The 18,673-nt window shown below is 34.2% G+C and overlaps 1 protein-coding gene across 1 annotated transcript in view; it reads left to right on the top strand.

The window, feature by feature from the left end:
* Positions 1-18,196, top strand: part of LOC129499971 (RNA-binding protein FUS-like) — a 105,463-nt gene extending 87,267 nt beyond the window's left edge. The window contains exon 2 of the mRNA XM_055310139.1: positions 18,090-18,196. Within this exon, the coding sequence (XP_055166114.1) occupies positions 18,090-18,196 (107 nt within the window). The remainder of the gene's footprint in view (positions 1-18,089) is intronic.
* The last annotated feature ends 477 nt before the right edge of the window (positions 18,197-18,673 follow it).

Here is an 18,673-nt window from a genome sequence, read left to right as displayed (position 1 = left end):
ACCCCAAATACCTGTCAATCTACCGAGGGTAAGTTCTTCCTTATGTTTCTCTTCCCCTCAAATATTATTTCTATTATCTAGAAACATTCTGGCTCCCAAGTTGACTTACTGACTCTTCATAGAAAACAATCATGGTTGAGTTTTTTTTTTTTAAGAGTTATTTATTTACTTGGCGAGGGGTGGACCAAGACGGAATCCCAAGAAGACTGCCCACTGAGCAGGGAGCCCAACTTGAGGCTCAATTCCACAACTCTGAGATTATAACCTGAGCTGAAATCAAGAGTTATATGCTTTTTGGACTGAGCCACCCAGATGTCCCACAGTCATGATCAGTTTTGAACATAACCTCTAATTGAACTGTTTTTATTTTTCTTAATTATAAGTTCACTTGTACTTACAGGCCTAAATAACAGAGGGTTTCAAGGTTTCATTTTATTCATTTATTTATTCACTCAAGTGTTTTAAAGTGTCATATGGAGGATGGGAACCACCCTAAATATTGAAGATTAAAATGATTATCCTACCCTTTACAAAGCTTACAGTCTAATCAAATATACAATACGAAATATGCAGTCATGATATGGTACATTAGTGCTAAGATCATAATAAACTCAAGGTGTTATAAAAGAAGAGGAAAACAACCCAGATATGACTCATGAAAGTTTTCCCAAAGGAGGGGGAACTTGAGCTAAATCTTACAGAACAGGTAAAAATGGAAGTACAACTGCAGTTCTCGCTGTGATTATGATGTCTTTGTTGCCCAAGAATATTGACATTCTCTCTCTCATTGGCTACCACAATGCAGAACGTTTTATTGCAGCTCCTGTCCTGTGCCCTGAAACTCTCATTGATGGCAGCCATAGCATCACAGTTTCACCCAAGCATACAGGGTGATAAAATCTGAACACCATCTCTGGGGTTACAGTTTTTACTCTCACCAAATTCAAATTCATCAATTGATTGAGTGGAAGCTTCAAGGATACATAGACTGCCACCACAATTAACACACATATTAAAAAAAGTATTTAGGCACTGATAACACACTATTAATGAATGTAAAATTAAGACTGCTGACCTCTAAAGAAGTTATATATTTTGATAAAATCTATCACAAAGAGCAATTTCTTATGGATAAATTTTAAATTCATAAAACAAATCAGTATTATCATAAATTCTTAATTATTTGATTCTAATCTTAATACTATTTGAAATAAAAATACAATATTTTGGATGTATAAACTATATGTTTTTCAAGAAATTACGTATTACCATTAATTTTTTTCCTAGATTTGATCACTATTGTGTCTGAAATCTTTCAAAAGAGTTTTGATTTTTCTAAATATTATTTTCTAGATATTAGTTGACCTGGGTATAATCAATTTGGATGACATATCCATACATCTACTCTGTGGGGAAGCACTTCGTTCTCTTAAGAGAATAATGGATATTTATCTGCCTGCTTAAAAATCTTAGTACTAACACACATAAAATTATAGCATCTCTTTCTTTCACTCATTTTTGCAAAATCTAATTGTAACTATTAGCCTTCAGAACAAATAATAATTTGTTTCTACATCATTATTTTCCAAAAACATTAACTAATACTTATAAGTAGGCTTGGGGAATTCATGTATATTTGTGTTTTCTATTACTTCAGATTAATGCCATAAATTTATACCTATTACTTGCCTTGCAGCACTTTCAGTGATGATATTTGTTATTTATTCAGAGAAAAGCCCCAGAGGCTTCCCTAATCACTATCAAAGTACTCCATGTAATAAATTCACAGTCAGAAGAGACATCCTCCTTGAAAGAAAGATTAACTCCACCCAGAAAATTGAAGTAAACTTACAACAGTTTATAAGCTCATGTGGTTTACTTTACATCACTGCCTAAGACGATCATAAATGACAAATGAAGAATAAAAGTCTTGAGATAGATGATGAGAGAAAATAAAGGTAATAGAACTTATAGGAAATATATGTCTAAAGTGAATTTGTTTTTCTCATCTTGTTTAGAAACAAAAGATAGTCAATGGATTATTTATGGTCTATAGAATGTATACTGGAAGCATTAGGGAGGAATATAATGCTATTTTACAAAAACTGATATTTTACTCAGCAATAAAGGGAAAAACAGTATCTGCCTAATAGTGTTTTTTGTGGCCATTTAATGATATCATATGGATAAGCCATTTGTACAAAGGTGTTCACATAGTAAGAGCTCAATAATTGATAAATTATAATAATCACTAAAATCAATAAATCTTAATTGAGTAATTAAACCATAATTTTCATAGGAAATGCAGTACATTACCTACAGAAAACAAAAATTAGAAATAAGAAGAAAATAAGAGAACTCCGTTGAAATGAAGGGGAAGAAGGAGAAGTAGTTATGACCATGAGAAATGAAATTAATCCCTTCAGAAAGCTTGAATAAACTTCTGGACATGTAAAAGCACTGAGATGAAGGAAAGAAAAGGCTAGTTCTCTTGTAATATGTAGGATTAAGGACAAAACAATTAAATTTAAATATTAAAAAAAACTGTGTGCTGGAACTTCTCCAGTAGACTCGTGGATTCCTGCATAGGTATTCTTATCTGTGGCTGCTTGTTGAAATTGATATTTCAGGGAGAGATAATGGTAGAAAATTCCTATATCACCATCTTGATCACAGGAGACATAGTTTAGATTGAAGATACAAATAGACTGAATATAGATAGAGGTTAGAAAATAGTACATCATTCAAACAAAAACTGGAAGAGAACTGGAATGCATAGACCAGAATGAAACAAAATAAACTTAAAACAAAAAGTTACTAGAAATAAAAAACAGGGCATATTATAATGAAAAAATCTTTTATCCATGAGAAATATATAAAAATTATATTACATATGCACCCAATAAAAATCATATATATCTTGATATGTTCTGTATCAATAAAGGACACATGATCTTTTCAATAGATACAGAGAAAATATTTGACAGATGCAATCTCACTTTGTGATAAAAATATTTGACAAACTGGTAACAGATGGGGACTTCTTCAGTATGATGAAGGACATCTACAAAATCCACAACTAAGATAACACTTTATGGCAAAAGACTGAATGCATTCCCTCTAAGATCAGAGACAAGGCAAGGATATCTGCTCTCACTGCTTCTACTCAACATTGTACTAAAGGTTCTAGCCAGGGCAATTAGTCAAAGAAAATGAAATAAAAATCATCCAGACTGGAGAGGGAAAATAAAGTTATTTTCATTTCCAGATGACATGATTTGGTATCTAAAAAATCATGCTAAAACACGAATGAATCTTGAAAATGTTATGCTAATGAAAGAAGCCAGTCACAGAAGATCATATAAAGTGTGATTCCATATAGGTGAAATTTCCAGAATAGGGAAATAACTAGAGGTTCTGATTGTCTAGAACTTAGAGAGGAGGTGCTTTGGAGGAAAATGGGAAATGACTTCTGAAAGGTGCAGGATTTATTTTTGTGGTGGTGGGAGTGAAAATGTTCTAAATTTCACTAATAGTGGTAGTTGCAAAGTTCTGTGAATATAGCTAGACCATCAAATTGCATACTTTAAGTAGGTGAATTGTATGGTATATAAATTATATCTCAATTAAAGCTTTTACATATAGACTTTTTAAAAGAGTGAGTTAGGAGACACTATTGAGGAAGCTTGGCTATAGATTTTTCCATGTTATATTTCTCCTGGAACGAGTTAAGTCCAGTAAAAATACCAACTGTTACATATCATTACAACAATAAAGCAAACCAAAGGAAAGCATGTAATTTATCTTTATTATTTTATTAAACAAAAAGTCTGTATCTGGCAAATAATTTGCATCATATTCCAAGATAGAAATAATGAATTCACAAAAAAGATCAATAGACCCCCAGAATTATGAGCGAGAATGAAAAGGACTACGTTCATCTTTCAAGAAGAGTTAAGAAGATCTGACCTCTTCCCTTGGATAACAAAAACTGGGGTATGTATCACTGAATTCCATGAATTCTTGAATGGCACAACTAGAGCGAACATACACCTATGTAGGTCTCATGTTAATACAAAGGGACTAACTTATAAATAAATCTAGTAATCTAAATATGATGACATATCCTGAAAATAGAAATGGACAATATTCATTAACCCTCTGAAAATTAATAAAGGAAAAGATCATTTTAAGAGGAGCTGGGAGGCCAGAAGGGGGAGCTCTCACTCTGTACCACTCCACATTGATCACAGAAAGAGTTGGCAATTACAGACCCTAGCAGAAGAATCCTTAGCAGGGAAGAATCATCTATTTACAGATCCCAACAGAAAAAGATACACATTGTATCTCCTATAAGAAATCAACTACCCCAGCAAATCAGCCAATGAGCAGCTGTCATCACCTCGAATTCTTGCTTCTTCTCCAATGGACTTTCATTCAAAACAATGTCTCCCAAATTCCTCCTTCTTCATAAAATAATATTCCTCTCCCTTGTTGGACTTGCCTATGGTTTTGCCATAGCTTGTGTGTCCCAAATCTGGTTCTCGGCTACTCCTGAATTAATCTATTTTGCTGGCAAAATAACTTGCTGATTTACTTTTAATGTTACCCACCCAAAATATGATAGCGGTAGAAAAATAATCTCATTCAAAAAGAGTTAAGAGCAAATTAAGAACTGTAAGCCCTCAGCCAACTTGTGAGAACTCAGTGATCTCTAGAGTTTATTTCAGGGTGGCAACAAGCTCTTCCCTGTTGACAAAAGCCAGTTGGATAAGCCAACTTTCAGATTCAGGAAGGCAATTCTGATTTTCAAGTAGATAAATCAAATAGGCCATTAGAGATACAGGTCTGGGATTAAAGAACAGTTCTAGGCTGAAAGTATACATCTCACAGGCAACAAAGTGTCAGTGGGACATGAATGAGATTACCAAAGAAGTGTATATAAATATATCAGTATAGTGGATATAGAGTAAATAGATGTAGGTAGTATAAATGGCAAGTAATATGATGTAGTAAAAGGATATATTTGAGAGGGTATTTCTTATTCCTGAGTTCATCAGGAATCAAGTCAAGTTCAAGCCCAGGAGTGATCAGTGACAGTTTGCTAGGTGGAAAATTGAAGGAGAGGCATTATAATAAAAAATAACATCAAAACAAAGACTGTGAGAGATTAAGATTTAACTAATGCAAGATTAATACCTTGCATGCTCTCCTCTTCCTAAGAAATTGTCACACACAAGTTTTCCCAGCAATTGGCTCTAGCCCAGTAACTAAGGCAGTCTGTTCTGGTCAACTACAAGTCTTACACTACACCTGAATTGCCAAGAGTGGGTCTCTCTACTTCCCTGACACTGCATCTTGATATGAAAAAAATCCTAATTCTGGTTTCTAATGGCACACAGGTGAAACTATTAGTCTTGAACCCCACACCTAGCATTAATGTTAGGGGACATCTAAAAAATATCTAAGTAGATGAAGCAAAACTAAGACTAGGTTTCCTTTGGGAGGAAAAAGGCACATGAGGTTATGAAGAGATATATATTGCACTGTACACTTTGGGGCACATTTTAAGATTTTGCACACTATGGATATATCATCCAGAAAGTTTTTTTTTCTAAAAGTGGATAATAATTTCCATGTCTCTAACAATAAAAAGCAATCACTACCACCTTATATTAAGATAAAGCAATTTTCTCATGAAGTAAGAATAACTTGAAATATCAGTTTGTTCACTAATTAAGTACAGAGCACTTGGTATACATTATTAATCTGCTCTTCTCCAACACCCAACTACTAATTCCCTTAGATACTCTCTCAAGTAACTTTATCCATTTTTTCTTATCATTATAAAACCACAGTTTAAATCTTCTTAGATGAATTTGGAAACCTTGTGCCTGATTTGAAAAATGAAACCTTATTTGTTATTAGGTTAATATCATCTTTGCCGAGACTGATTTTGAGCTTGTTTTGGAAGCTCTACACCTTTCAAAAATATAAATGAAGTAAGCAATTCTTTTCATGTTTCATATTACTTGTTCTTTTCTCTTTACAGGATTTCCTAATAATTTATTTCAATAATCTGCACACTGCTTTGATCCAATGTTGTAGTTTGAAAAACTCATTTTTCAAATTAGTCATAGGAAATCATATTATTCATTATTTTTAATCACACTTCCTCTATCCCTAGATGTATAATAAGTTCATTTTTCCTTTTCTAAAGTTCAGAAAATAAAGATTCTTTTTGTGTCAATATATAATGAACAGTCAATCTTAATAATTCTGAAAGGTGCATAGGTCTTGAGGTTTATAAATATTGGGCCTCCACTCTCTTGGCCAACCAATAGAGTGAACCCTATAGATGAGAGAGAGAGAGAATGAGAGAGAGAGAGAGAGAGAGAGAGAGACTCCCAAATGTAAAAAAATGAATGCCATATTATTCAGCCCTTGGTATTTCAGTAGGTCTGGATGTGTACCAAGGTGTAAGGGAGACAAGAATGTGTTGCTTTACTAGACAAGCAACATCACTGGTGAGAGCAACCATCTTCTAGGTACCACCATTCCTCCTCTAATATGTGCTAAATGCTTCACCCAACATCTGGGAGGCAGGTACCGTCATCCCTGAAGATTCTCGCAAGGTCATAGCTAGACAGAGAGGTTAGCAGAGCCAGTATTTAAACCCTGATCGGCTGTCTAATATTAGAAGCTATGCCCTTAAACAAAGTGCTAGTCAGCCTCCTAGAGTTGAGGGAAGCGGTCAGAAATATTCTAAGCCAAGATACTTTGATTTGGAATACTTTTCTGATCATCCTGATTAACAAATACACTTAAGACAAGAGAAGATGAATGGATATTTTTCCAGGCAGCAGCCAAATGACAAGCAGGTCTATGCAGTTTCTTTAAGGTCAAAATTATTTCTATGAGACCACAGCTCTCACTGATCATAAACACAATTTCAGATTAAAAAAAAATACTGTGCTGTTTTGGTGTATTAGGTATGTGCTCACTATGGTGAGGAATCCTAATGCATAAGATTGGATTTGTTTCCTCTTCACTGATCTTTGGCCTATCTGTATCTTCAGCCATGAGCAAACAGCCGCATATGAATTTTTATCAGATAATGTGTTCATATCCATAAGACATTTCCCCAGAACTTATTGACATATCTTGGCTTAATCCACATATTCAGGAAAAATAGTGTACAAATCCCTAAAATAAAATTGTTTAGGAAATAACATTATTTGTAAGCATAACTTGACAGCTCCACATTCACATCCCATTAAGATGTCCATGGCGCAATACATTTTAAGATAGCCTTCAGGTTTATCATTACATTTACAAAATAAATGAAAATTCCCAGAGACTACTGGTGCAAAAAAGCTATAAATGTGTAATATTTCTGTTTCTGTGGAATTTTCTTACCAGCCATATTTGGTTATTGGATCTCTATCTCCTTCATTTTCTGTACTGAGTAACCACTCCCCAAGACCGTTGATTGCTGAATTAAAATCTGAGGAGGGAAAGAAATAAATTTGTACACTGTTTGTACGGCAATATATTCAGCAGTGTACTGTAAGACATTATGAGTTAAAGTAATGCCGTAGAATGCTAGCAACAAAGAATTTAGAGCAGACTCAGAGGGAACTCATAATCATAAAGTCATCCTTAGACAAGGATAATAAAAACACAGTTACAGTAAACAGACTGAGTCCTCAATAACACCGGATAAATCACAAGGTGAAAAATGGAAAAAGCAAACTGCAGACATCATTTGAGCAGGGTAGAGAGAAATTATCAAACAATGAGGTAATAGAAATGTCACAACACTGGAGCCAGTGTTCATTACAACTTCTCTCAGTGCCATTCATTTCCCTCAAAGGTCAAAGAAACTTTGGGAATGATGTTTCATTTCCTTTTTCTTCTTCCATTTTTAATTTTTTTCTGTAAAAGTCTCATCTGAGATCCAACTAAAGAGGTGCAGTAGCAGCCCCTGGTTGGGAGAGGAAAGCAAACATATTTTCTCCTGAAACTGATGATATGACCCACTATTCTTAAAAATAATTCTGTTGTTATTAGAAAAGGGAAATAAAAGCATCAATATGCAGATGAATTGGGTCATAAACTGGTTCATAGAAAGTCATTGAGGAATCATCACGAGAAATAAATTCAGTAGTAATTCAAAGGCAGAGTTCCCATTGTTAGACTCTATGGAAAGTAGAAAATAGTGGTACACCAGCTTTGTTTAGGAATCATGGAAGATCTTCCCCAGCTAATAATCAAATTAGATGTCCCTGGCCTTGTCAAACTAGTGGTGCTTCTTATTTTTAAGGAATCTCTATTTTTTAGCAACTTTTACCAGCATCCTATGGTATGAGCAACAGCACATTCACAGTAATGAGTAAATCTAGGACAATTAGATTTGGGGCCAAAAGCCTTTTTAAGAGTCAAAAGTGATTCGTCTGAACCACTAAGGTCTTGGCTAAAAGGTAAAGAAACTAATGCAAGTTTCCCTTTTGTAATTAAAAGGATATAACCTTTGACTTTAGAGATTATTTCATTTTGGGAGTATTTGATTAAATCTGTGTGATACTTACTTTTGACCTTGGTTAGACTGTCAAAACGCATTCAAGAGGCATAGAGACCGAAACGACTGGTAGGAGAGGTCAGACAGCAGTCAGTGTCAAGATCCACTGCTACTAGCTCTTGATCATTTGTTAGAGTCTGTCCAATTAACCAGTTTTAAGTTTCACATATACTACCAGATTCCACATGTCTATCAATTGGTTATACATAGGCTAAGCTATGATGCCAAAACATAACAATTTAAACAAGATTTTTTCCCCAATATCTCTCAAAAAAAATATTCAGAGAAAATGAACAGTCCAGGGCAGGTAGGCAAGTCTGCTCCACAAAAACACCCAGGGACTCAGGTTAGTATAAAGATCCTCTCATTCTTACTGGAAAGATGAATTTCTGCTTTTCTTTTCTAGAGCTAATGTTGATGGCTGGTCCAATTGTCATCATCTTCTATACAATGAGATTGCAGAAAGTGGGAAGTGAAGGGAAACCAGCATTCATTGGTCTGACAATAGTTCATGTTACCACTATTTCCATTCCATAGTCACAGGGTCAAATCTAGCTACAAAAGATGGTGGCAAAGTAAATGTCAAGTTATGCGACCCTAGAGCTGTGTGTGTGTGTGTATATGTGTGTGTGTGTGTGTGTGTGTATGTGTCTGAATGCCTGAAGGCTTCTATTGTTCCAGATGAAAACACAAAACAAAACAGAAAAATAGTGAAGAAAAATAATGGACTGTTTCCATCACATACTATTTTCTGATTACAGAAGTGGAATGTTAAAATTTGAAGCAATACGGTCAACATGTTTTAAAAATGGACTTCATATAATATTTTCCAACATGGGATCCCTGGGTGGCGCAGCGGTTTGGCGCCTGCCTTTGGCCCAGGGCGCGATCCTGGAGACCCCGGATCGAATCCCATGTCGGGCTCCCGGTGCATTGGAGCCTGCTTCTCCCTCTGCCTGTGTCTCTGCCTCTCTCTCTGTGTGTGTGTGTGACTATCATAAATAAATAAAAATTTAAAAAAAAATATTTTCCAACAAATTCCAGTCTTATATGTATTCCAAGGATACTGGTCTTGAGATAGACTTAACCTAGATAAACTGGATGTGGCGATACTCTGCCTTTGTTAGTAAGTACCGATGGTACTGCAATTAATGGAGTCTCTATCTTTTCATCAGAATTAGAGCAATACACTCAATTTCACAGCAAAATTCCCCTGTGCCAATTGTGATAAGAAAAGCAGGTAGTACAGTATTTAACATGATAGTGAATCATATAAAAATGACAATGAATAAATCAAGAACCATAATTTTGCACCTCTTATGATTCCACTTTATATTCTAAATGATGCCATAATTTTTTGTCAATAAATTATTTTTGATCAATTTATTATGTCACTTATTATTTTAGCTCTATGTCAAGCTCACAAAGTTAACAAAGTGGATAAAGATCGCTTAAGATATCTAAAAATGAAAAAAAAAAGATATCTAAAAATGTTGAAGTATTTTTCTATTTTGAATTTGAAAATCATAGGACATTTTGAACTTCTTGAGTCCTTAAAGATAATAGGATGGAGTGAATTACAATCCTCCATTTCTCTGTCCCCTATAAGAGGTTATTTATCAGCATTCATTTTCATGTGACTTATGGTATATTCCAGTGGTATATGTATATTTGCCCACAAATATACAGAAGCTTGGGAAGCCTGGGTGGCTCAGTTGGTTAAGTATCTGGTCATGATCTCATAGTCTTGAGATCGAGGCCCAGAGTTGGGATCCTGGCTCACTGGGGAGTCTGCTTCTCCCTCTTCTCCTACCCCTCCCCCTACTCGTGCTCTCTCTCTCTCTCTCTCCTTCTCAAAATACTTTTTAAAAAGAATTTATATCAGCTTAACCATGTAACTTGTTTTAGCCAATAAAATGTAAGAAGAGTGGCCAGTATTCAAATTCAGAACAAAGCTTTATCAGAGACTGCATGGCTTTGCCAGTTCTCTTGCCTTTCCCCTCTGCCTCAATACTTTTGAGTCTCAGGAAGATGTTACTCCTTCATTCTAGATCCTAGAATAAAATGAAATGTCTGTAGCAGCAGAGTTCCTATTGCTCTATATGATGGTTAATTTCATGTATCAACATGACTGGGTCATAGATTGCCCAGACATTTGGTCAAACATTACTCTGGGCGTGTCTGTGAGGGTGTTTGCAGATAAGATTGACATTTGAATCAGTAGACTGAGTCAGGTAGGTTGACCTCCCTAATGTATGTAGGTGGACTCCATCCAAACATTTGAAGACCTGAATAGAATAAAAAGACCCAACCTTTCATAAGAGGGACGTCCCTCCCTGCTCTCTGACTTCCTGTATGTATGTATGTATGTATGTATACAGATATGTATGTACCCATGTCTTTGCATAGCTTGATAGCTCTTTTCTTTATAGCATTGAATAACATTCTATCATCTAGATTTACCGCAATTTATTTATGCATTCATCTTCCAAAGTTGCTTCCAAGTTGTGGTAATTACGAATCTTGGTGGCTTAAAAGTTTAAGCAATTATGAATAAAACTGGTATGAACATCCACGTGCAAGTATTTGTTTCAACATAAGATATCAACTAGTTTGGGAAAATATCAAGGAATGTGACTGCTGTATTATATGGTAAGAGTATAGTTTATTTTTAGAAGAAATGGTTGAAAGATCTTCCAGAATGTATCATTTTGCATTACTGCCAGCAACAAATGAATGTGCCTGTTGTTCCACATTCTCCAACATTCGGTATTGTCAGTGTTTGGGATTTTTGCCATTGCAAAAGATGGGTAGTGACATCACATTGCAGTGTTAACATGTGAGTTGAACATATTTTCACGTGTTTATTTATCATCTGTATATCTTCTTTGGAAGGTGTCTTAAGGCCTTTGGCCCATTTTTTAATCAAGTTACTCATTTCCTTATTGTTCAGTTTTAAGATTTGTTTGTATATTTTGAATAACAATCCTTTAGCAGATATGGGTTTTTCAAATTTTCTCCCAGTCTATGGCTTGTCTTCTCATTCCTCTGACAGTATCTTTAGCAGAGCAGAAGTTTTCTTAATTTTAATGAATTCCAGATAATCAATTATTTTTTCATGGATCATGCCTTTGATGTTGTATCTAAAAAGTCATCACCAAATTTAAGTTTGTCTAGATTCTCTCCTATGTTAATTTTCTAGGAGTTCTATAGTTCTACATTTTAGATTTAGGACTGTGATTTATTTTGAGTCAATTTTTATGAAGGGTCTTAGGTCTGTGTGTGTAGGTTCTTCTTCTTTTTTTTTTTTGCATGTAGAGATCTCAATTATATTTTTAGTCAGTTTTATGGAAGTGCAATTTATACGATAAAATTTGAAGTATTTGTATGATTTTTGGTAAATATAAGCAGATATTTAAATGCTCTCACTCCCCAAGTTTTCCTTGTGCCTATTTGCATGAATTCATTCCCCTTAACCATAGACACTGGCAATAACGAATCTGTTTTTTGTAATGATAGTTTTGTCATTTCTAGACTTTTCCATAAATGAAACGATATAACATAGAGTCTATGCTAACTAGATTCCCTAGTTTTTGAAGTTTCTGAGATTCATTCATGTTGCCATGTGTATCAATAATTTGTTCTTTCTGATTACTGAATAATAACCTATTATGTGGTGAATATTTTTCAATTTATCAATTGACAGACATATGGGTTGTTTCCAGATTTTTGATATTATAGATTAAACTGCCAAAAAAAATTCATGTAGTCTCTGTGTGAATACATTTTCTATTCTCTTGAATAATAAACAAGAATGGAATAAGTAGATCACCTGAAAAATACATGGTTAATTGCATAGGAAGCTGCCAACCTATTTTCCAAAGTGGCTGCACCATTTCATATTTCCACCAGCAATATATAAGAGATTTCCATTTGCTCTACCACCTTACTAACACTTGTTCTTGTCAGCCTTTTAAACTACCAGTCTAGTGGGTACGTATGGAATCTCCATGTGGTTTAATTTGCATCCCTAGTGAATAATGATGCCAGGAATATTTTAATCCACTTATTTGCCAATGTGATGTGAATATATTTTCCAGACTGTCTATTATGTTTTCATTTTTCTAACCATGACTTAGAAAGCAGTTTTTAAACTTTTATTAATTAAAATGTATCTATATTTCTTTTATGATTTATGCCCTTTAAAATATATTTTCCTAAAACAAAATCACAAATCTTTTTTTAAAAGATTCTATTTATTTATTCATGAGAGACAGAGAGAGAGAGAGAGAGAGAGAGAGAGGCAGAGACACAGTCAGAGGGAGAAGCAGGCTCTTCACAGGAGCCTGATGCGGGACTCAATCCTGGATCCCGGGATCACAACCTGAGCCAAAGGCAGCCACCCAACTGCTGAGCCACCCAAGCATCCCCAAAATCACAAATATTATCTCCTGTTTTATTGCTTCCCAAAATTTTATAGTTTTAGCTTTTACATTTATATTTCTGATTCATTTCAAAGTGACTTGTGTATGGTGTGATGTAAAGTTGAAAATTGTTTTTATCCCAAAACAGATTTCCAAGTATTACAGCATCATTCATTGAAAAGGCTAGTTTCCCCCCTATTTTTTTAAATATATATATATTTCTTATTTTAGTTATTTATGATAGTCACAGAGAGAGAGAGAGAGAGAGAGAGAGGCAGAGACACAGGCAGAGGGAGAAGCAGGCTCCATGCACCGGGAGCCCGACGTGGGACTCGATCCCGGGTCTCCAGGATCGCGCCCTGGGCCAAAGGCAGGCGCCAAACCGCTGCGCCACCCAGGGATCCCCTAGTTTCCCCCCTATTATATCCCCATTGCATTTTATTCAAAATCAATTACAGTCATACTTGTATGTTGGCTTTTTTTTCCCTGAACTTTATTCTGTTTCATTGGTGCATATGTTTATCCTTACACAAAACTCACACCTTTTATAGTACTGAGATCAAATAATATGTCTTCCAAATTTGTTCTTTTCAAAATTATTTAGCTATTTTATGTGCTTTTATATTTTCACATAAATGTTTGATACAGTTTGTCAGTTTCTATAAAATAATCTGCTGGCATTGTAATTAGGAATACATTAAATCTATAGATCAGTTCGGATCACTACTGAGTGTTCCAATCCATAATCATGGAATATTTCTCCACTTCATTTGTTTTCTTTAATTTCTGTCAGCAATATTTTGTAGTTTTCACTACACTGGTATTGCGCATTTTTTTTACCTTTATGCATTAATAGTTCTCACTTATTGGTTCTATTACAAGTAACAATTCAATTTCCAACTACTTATATAGTAGTATTATAGTGAATGATACAAATGGGTTTCGTATATTGACCATATTTTGTGTGATGTTAAGAAAATTCATTAGTTCTAGTAGTTTAATACATCCTTTCATGTATTTTACAGACTATCATGCTTCTCTAATCTCCATGTCTCCTTACTATCAATTTTTCTTGCTTTACCTTATTGCACTGGCTGAAACTTACAGTAAAATATTGACTATAACTGGTAGGATTAACATGATCGCCCAGAGATTTCTAATCTTAGGGAAAAAGCATCCATATTTCAGCATTTAGTATGATGCTGGCTGTAGGTTTCTTCTAGATAAATTTTATCAATTTGAAAAAATACACTGTTAATCATATTTACCAAGAAATTTTATGAATGAATTGTTAAATTTGTCTAGTGCCTTTTCTACCTCCATTAAACTATCATGCCATTTTCTTCTTTAGTCTGTTGATGAGGTTAATTACATTAATTAATATTGTGAATGTTAAATTAAGTTTATATTACTGGGATAAACCTTATTGATCAGAATGCATTGTCTTTTCTGTATATTTTTGGATTTGATATGCTAGTATTTTAATAAGTAGTATTGCATCTGTGTTTATAGTGGAAATCTCTTGTAGTATTATTTTTCTGCTGTTGGTTAATTTGTTCCTTGCTACTTTACTATCCAAAGGAAAGAGTACCATATTGTTAATTACTAATTGAGCCTAACATTTATCATACAATCATGCTCAAAATGCACCAGGTAGATAAATGTCATGTTGTTTTCTCTCTCAGAATCCCATCCAGGAAACCACATTGCATTTAGTCATCATGTCTCTTTAGAGTCCTCTTGGCTGTGACAGTTTCTCAGACTTTATTTTTGATGGCCATGATAATTTTGAGGATTACTTGTCAAGCATTTTATAAAATACCCCTTAATAGTTATTTGATATTTTAATCATGATTAGATTGAGATTAAAGATTTTGTAAGAAAGATCATGGTAGTGGGGTGGATAGGTGGCTGAGTCAGTTAAGCACTTGACTCTTAGTTTTGGCTCAGGTCACAATCTTTGGGTCCTAGGATTGAGCTCAGTTTGAGCTCAGTCTGGAATCTGCTTGAGATTCTCTCTCTCTCTCTCTCTCTCTCTCTCTCTCCCTCCCTCCCTCTGCCCTCCTTCCACTCTCTCTCTCAAAAAAATAAATAAATCTTAAAAAAAAAAAGCCATGGTAGTAAAGTACTATTTTTCTACTATAATATCAAGAGTACGTAGTATCAACATGATTTATAATTGTTAGTATTGACCTTAATCAGTTGGTTGAAGCATGGTTTATCAGATGTCTCCACTGTAAAGTTACTCTTTTTTGTTCCCTCTCTTTCCATAACTGTACTCTTTGGAAGGAAGTTAGTATAGCCCACACTTAAAGATAAGGAGTTATGGTACATGTCCTTCAGAAAGAAGTATCTGTATGTTATTTTGAGATCTTTTATAAGGGAGTTGTAACTCATCCCTCATTTATTCACTTGTTTGCTCAATCATTTATTTGTATCTGTATAGACTCATTATTATGAGTTATTATGGTTATTTATGTTTTGGATAATGATCCTATACTACTTTATTTCTTGTACAAGTTGTTCCAGCTTTGGCCATTGGTAGTGATTTCATTTGGTTCGAGTATCCCTTTAACATAAACACATAACTGTCAAGTTTTCATCTTTACCACTTTCTTACCTTCTGACACTATAAAATCCTCCAGGCTTAAGGCTCATTGTATATTTCCTGTTGCAGTCCTAGAATCAGCCATTCCTCCAAAGACCTTTGTACTTGTTTTTAATGTACTATTCATTTACTTATAGATTTGCTAACCTAATCCTTTCAATAATAATCCACAAAAATAATGTATATAAATCATAAAGTATCACTTTTTATAATATAACTTCAAGCATAATAAATTAAAAAACATTTATAACATAGCTTTCCAAAACTCTTCTTTCAAAGTTCATATTTAGGCACTATTACCCTGATGGACTAAAGGCAGTTTAGATATTTATAAAATGAAGCTCACTTATAAAAATTCAGGTAAAAACTATGGAAAGAGCCCAGATGTCCACCACAGATTAATGGATAAAGAAAATGTGGTACACACACACACACACACACACTGGAATACTACTACTCAGCAATCAAAAATGAAATCTTGCCATTTGCAATGATGTGGATGGAACTAGAGGGTATTATGCTAAACAAAATAAGTCAATCAAAGAAAGACAACTATTATATGATCTCACTCAAAGTGGAATTTAAGAAACAAAACAGAGGATCCAAGGGGAAGGGAGGAAAGAATAAAACAAGATGAAATTATAAAGGGAGACAAACCATAAGAAACTCTTAATCATAGGAAATAAACTAAGGGTTGCTGGAAGGGAAGGGTTTGAAGAGATGGAGAATGGGGTAACTGGGTGATGGACATTAAATAGGGCATGTGATGTAATGAGCACTGGGTATTAAATAAGACTGGTAAAAAAAACAAAAAAGACTGGTGAATCACTGACCTCTATCTCTGAAACTAATAATAAGTAATATGTCAAATAATTTAATTTATATTCAAAAACATTAAAATACCACTAGAAAAAGAAAATTCAGATAATTCAGGGAGATTTATGTAATTCTGGATGCCAAACACCTTCATATCTAACTCTTCCCTGCATCCTCTAAATTGTTATCTGATATTTTCCATCCCCTTACTTATTACAAGTTTATGGCTCTCCCTATCTCATTTTAATTAAATTAGCAAGTATACAATTCCTTTATGCATACTATTTTTTAGAGTTTTCATACTCTAAAGAGTTTTCATACTCTTACAGACATATGTATACTTCATACATATCTGTACATATATGAAATATATTTTAATTCATTTATAGGTTTACAGAATCATTTATGTAATATAGTAAAACATAATTGTACTATTCATCATATTTAGGAATTTAAAGTTTCTTTTTTTAAGATTTATTTATTTATTTATTAATGATAGACATAGAGAGAGAGAGAGAGGCAGAGACACAGGAGGAGGGAGAAGCAGGCTCCATGCCGGGAGCCCGACGCGGGACTTGATCCCCAGACTCCAGGATTGCACCCTGGGCCAAAGGCAGGTGCTAAACCGCTGAGCCATCCAGGGATCCCCAGAAATTTAAAATTTCATACTATGTTCTCCTTATACTAACAGAAAAATCTCAATGTACAAATTGAAAGATTAAACATGAAAACAAAACACGTTTCAAAATTAGCATTTCTAGAGAAATGTTGCTCATGTTACATTCCATAAGTTCAGCCCCTCGAGCTGTCACTAGATTCTCCAAATATAATTCACTTTCAGATTTTATTTTGTAGTCTCTTCAGTATCTTGGTCATTACTGAGTAAGTCATATTGTGCTGTGATCTCTTTTGTCAACACAATCAGTAAAAGTTAGATTCAGAGACTAAGTAAATATGTCAAATTAAAGCCAAGTACTTGAAATTTATCATTAATAAATGACCTGTTGCTGAGTTTCCACCATTTGTTAGTAATCAAGAAATATTGAGACTAGATATGCCCATGACTGCAGGAAAGAGTTTAATGTTTATATGTATAAAAGTTATAAAATATATAGGGCAGGAACTGAAGGAGATACTTTATATTTCTTATGTTTACCCTATGACACAGGAAGAGACAACTCCTGTGCCTATTTGCAGAACAATCAGATATCTTTCTCCTATTTGGGAGAAGTAAAACTCTTGGTGTCTACCCCTGGAAGCCTTTCCCCTTACTATTACACTTTACTTTGGACTCAAATACTTTTTATCCTTAAACCTGACCATCACCTTCAAAACCATTTTAAAAGGAGATAATATAAAGGTTTCTACCTTGCCAACAAAGATAGTTTACTGAGGCATTTTCGATGTAATTTGGCTCTTCATGATAAAGCCTCTCAAATTCAGATCTGGCCAGATTAAAATCCTTTCATTCAACTCTCTATTATGTATTTGTCCTTTAAAACTCAAACTGCAGCAGGACTTCTCCACTAGTCCCTGACTAAGCCTTTCATAAAGGTATTTTTATTCATCATGTTTCAGAATCCAGGTGAAGCTAGTCTGTCAATCTCTGCTTATACAAAGTGTAATTAGACCTATTTTTTGGCTTTCCTTTCTTACTTAGATTGGAATATTGTATATCTTGCCAAAAAACAGGGCTATTTTCAGGTCCGCATTCCTCAGACCATGATGAGCATTCAGCCTGTGTTTATTCTCTTGTTTGTGGCATGATTTATACATAATTATATTTTGGAGTGTCTTGTTCTTAGTCTCAAACACAAATTTTGGCCCCTGCCACTTTTTATCTGAATGTAGATGTTGAATCTTTTTTTAAGTGGCTTTTTATTCTCTTCTTGTTCTAGAATATTGTATCTTAATTGAGCCTGATATCCATCATGCAAACATACTTAGAACTTCCCATGTCAAAACCAAACAAGTTTTTGCGATGTCAAAGCCATGCAGTTTAGGTTTAAAAAAAAAATGAAACGAATTTATGAATGGTTTGATTCAGTGATACTAGACTCAGTATACAAACTACCCTCTTGAAATACAATTCCCAATTGTGGAATTTGTACTAACATATTCTCTGAATCATTTCATACGTATACGTAATCATGTTTATTAAGGAATCCAGCAGTAGTCTAGTGAAATAAAAAAATAATACAATATCTTAAAGACATCTCAAAAGACTACTTAAACATCTAGGGC

This window comes from Nyctereutes procyonoides, unplaced genomic scaffold, assembly GCF_905146905.1.
Source record: "Nyctereutes procyonoides isolate TBG_1078 unplaced genomic scaffold, NYPRO_anot_genome, whole genome shotgun sequence".
In the NCBI taxonomy this organism is placed as follows: Eukaryota; Metazoa; Chordata; class Mammalia; order Carnivora; family Canidae; genus Nyctereutes; species Nyctereutes procyonoides.
Note: the sequence above shows the minus strand (reverse complement) of the source record. Positions and strands in the feature narration are given on the sequence as shown.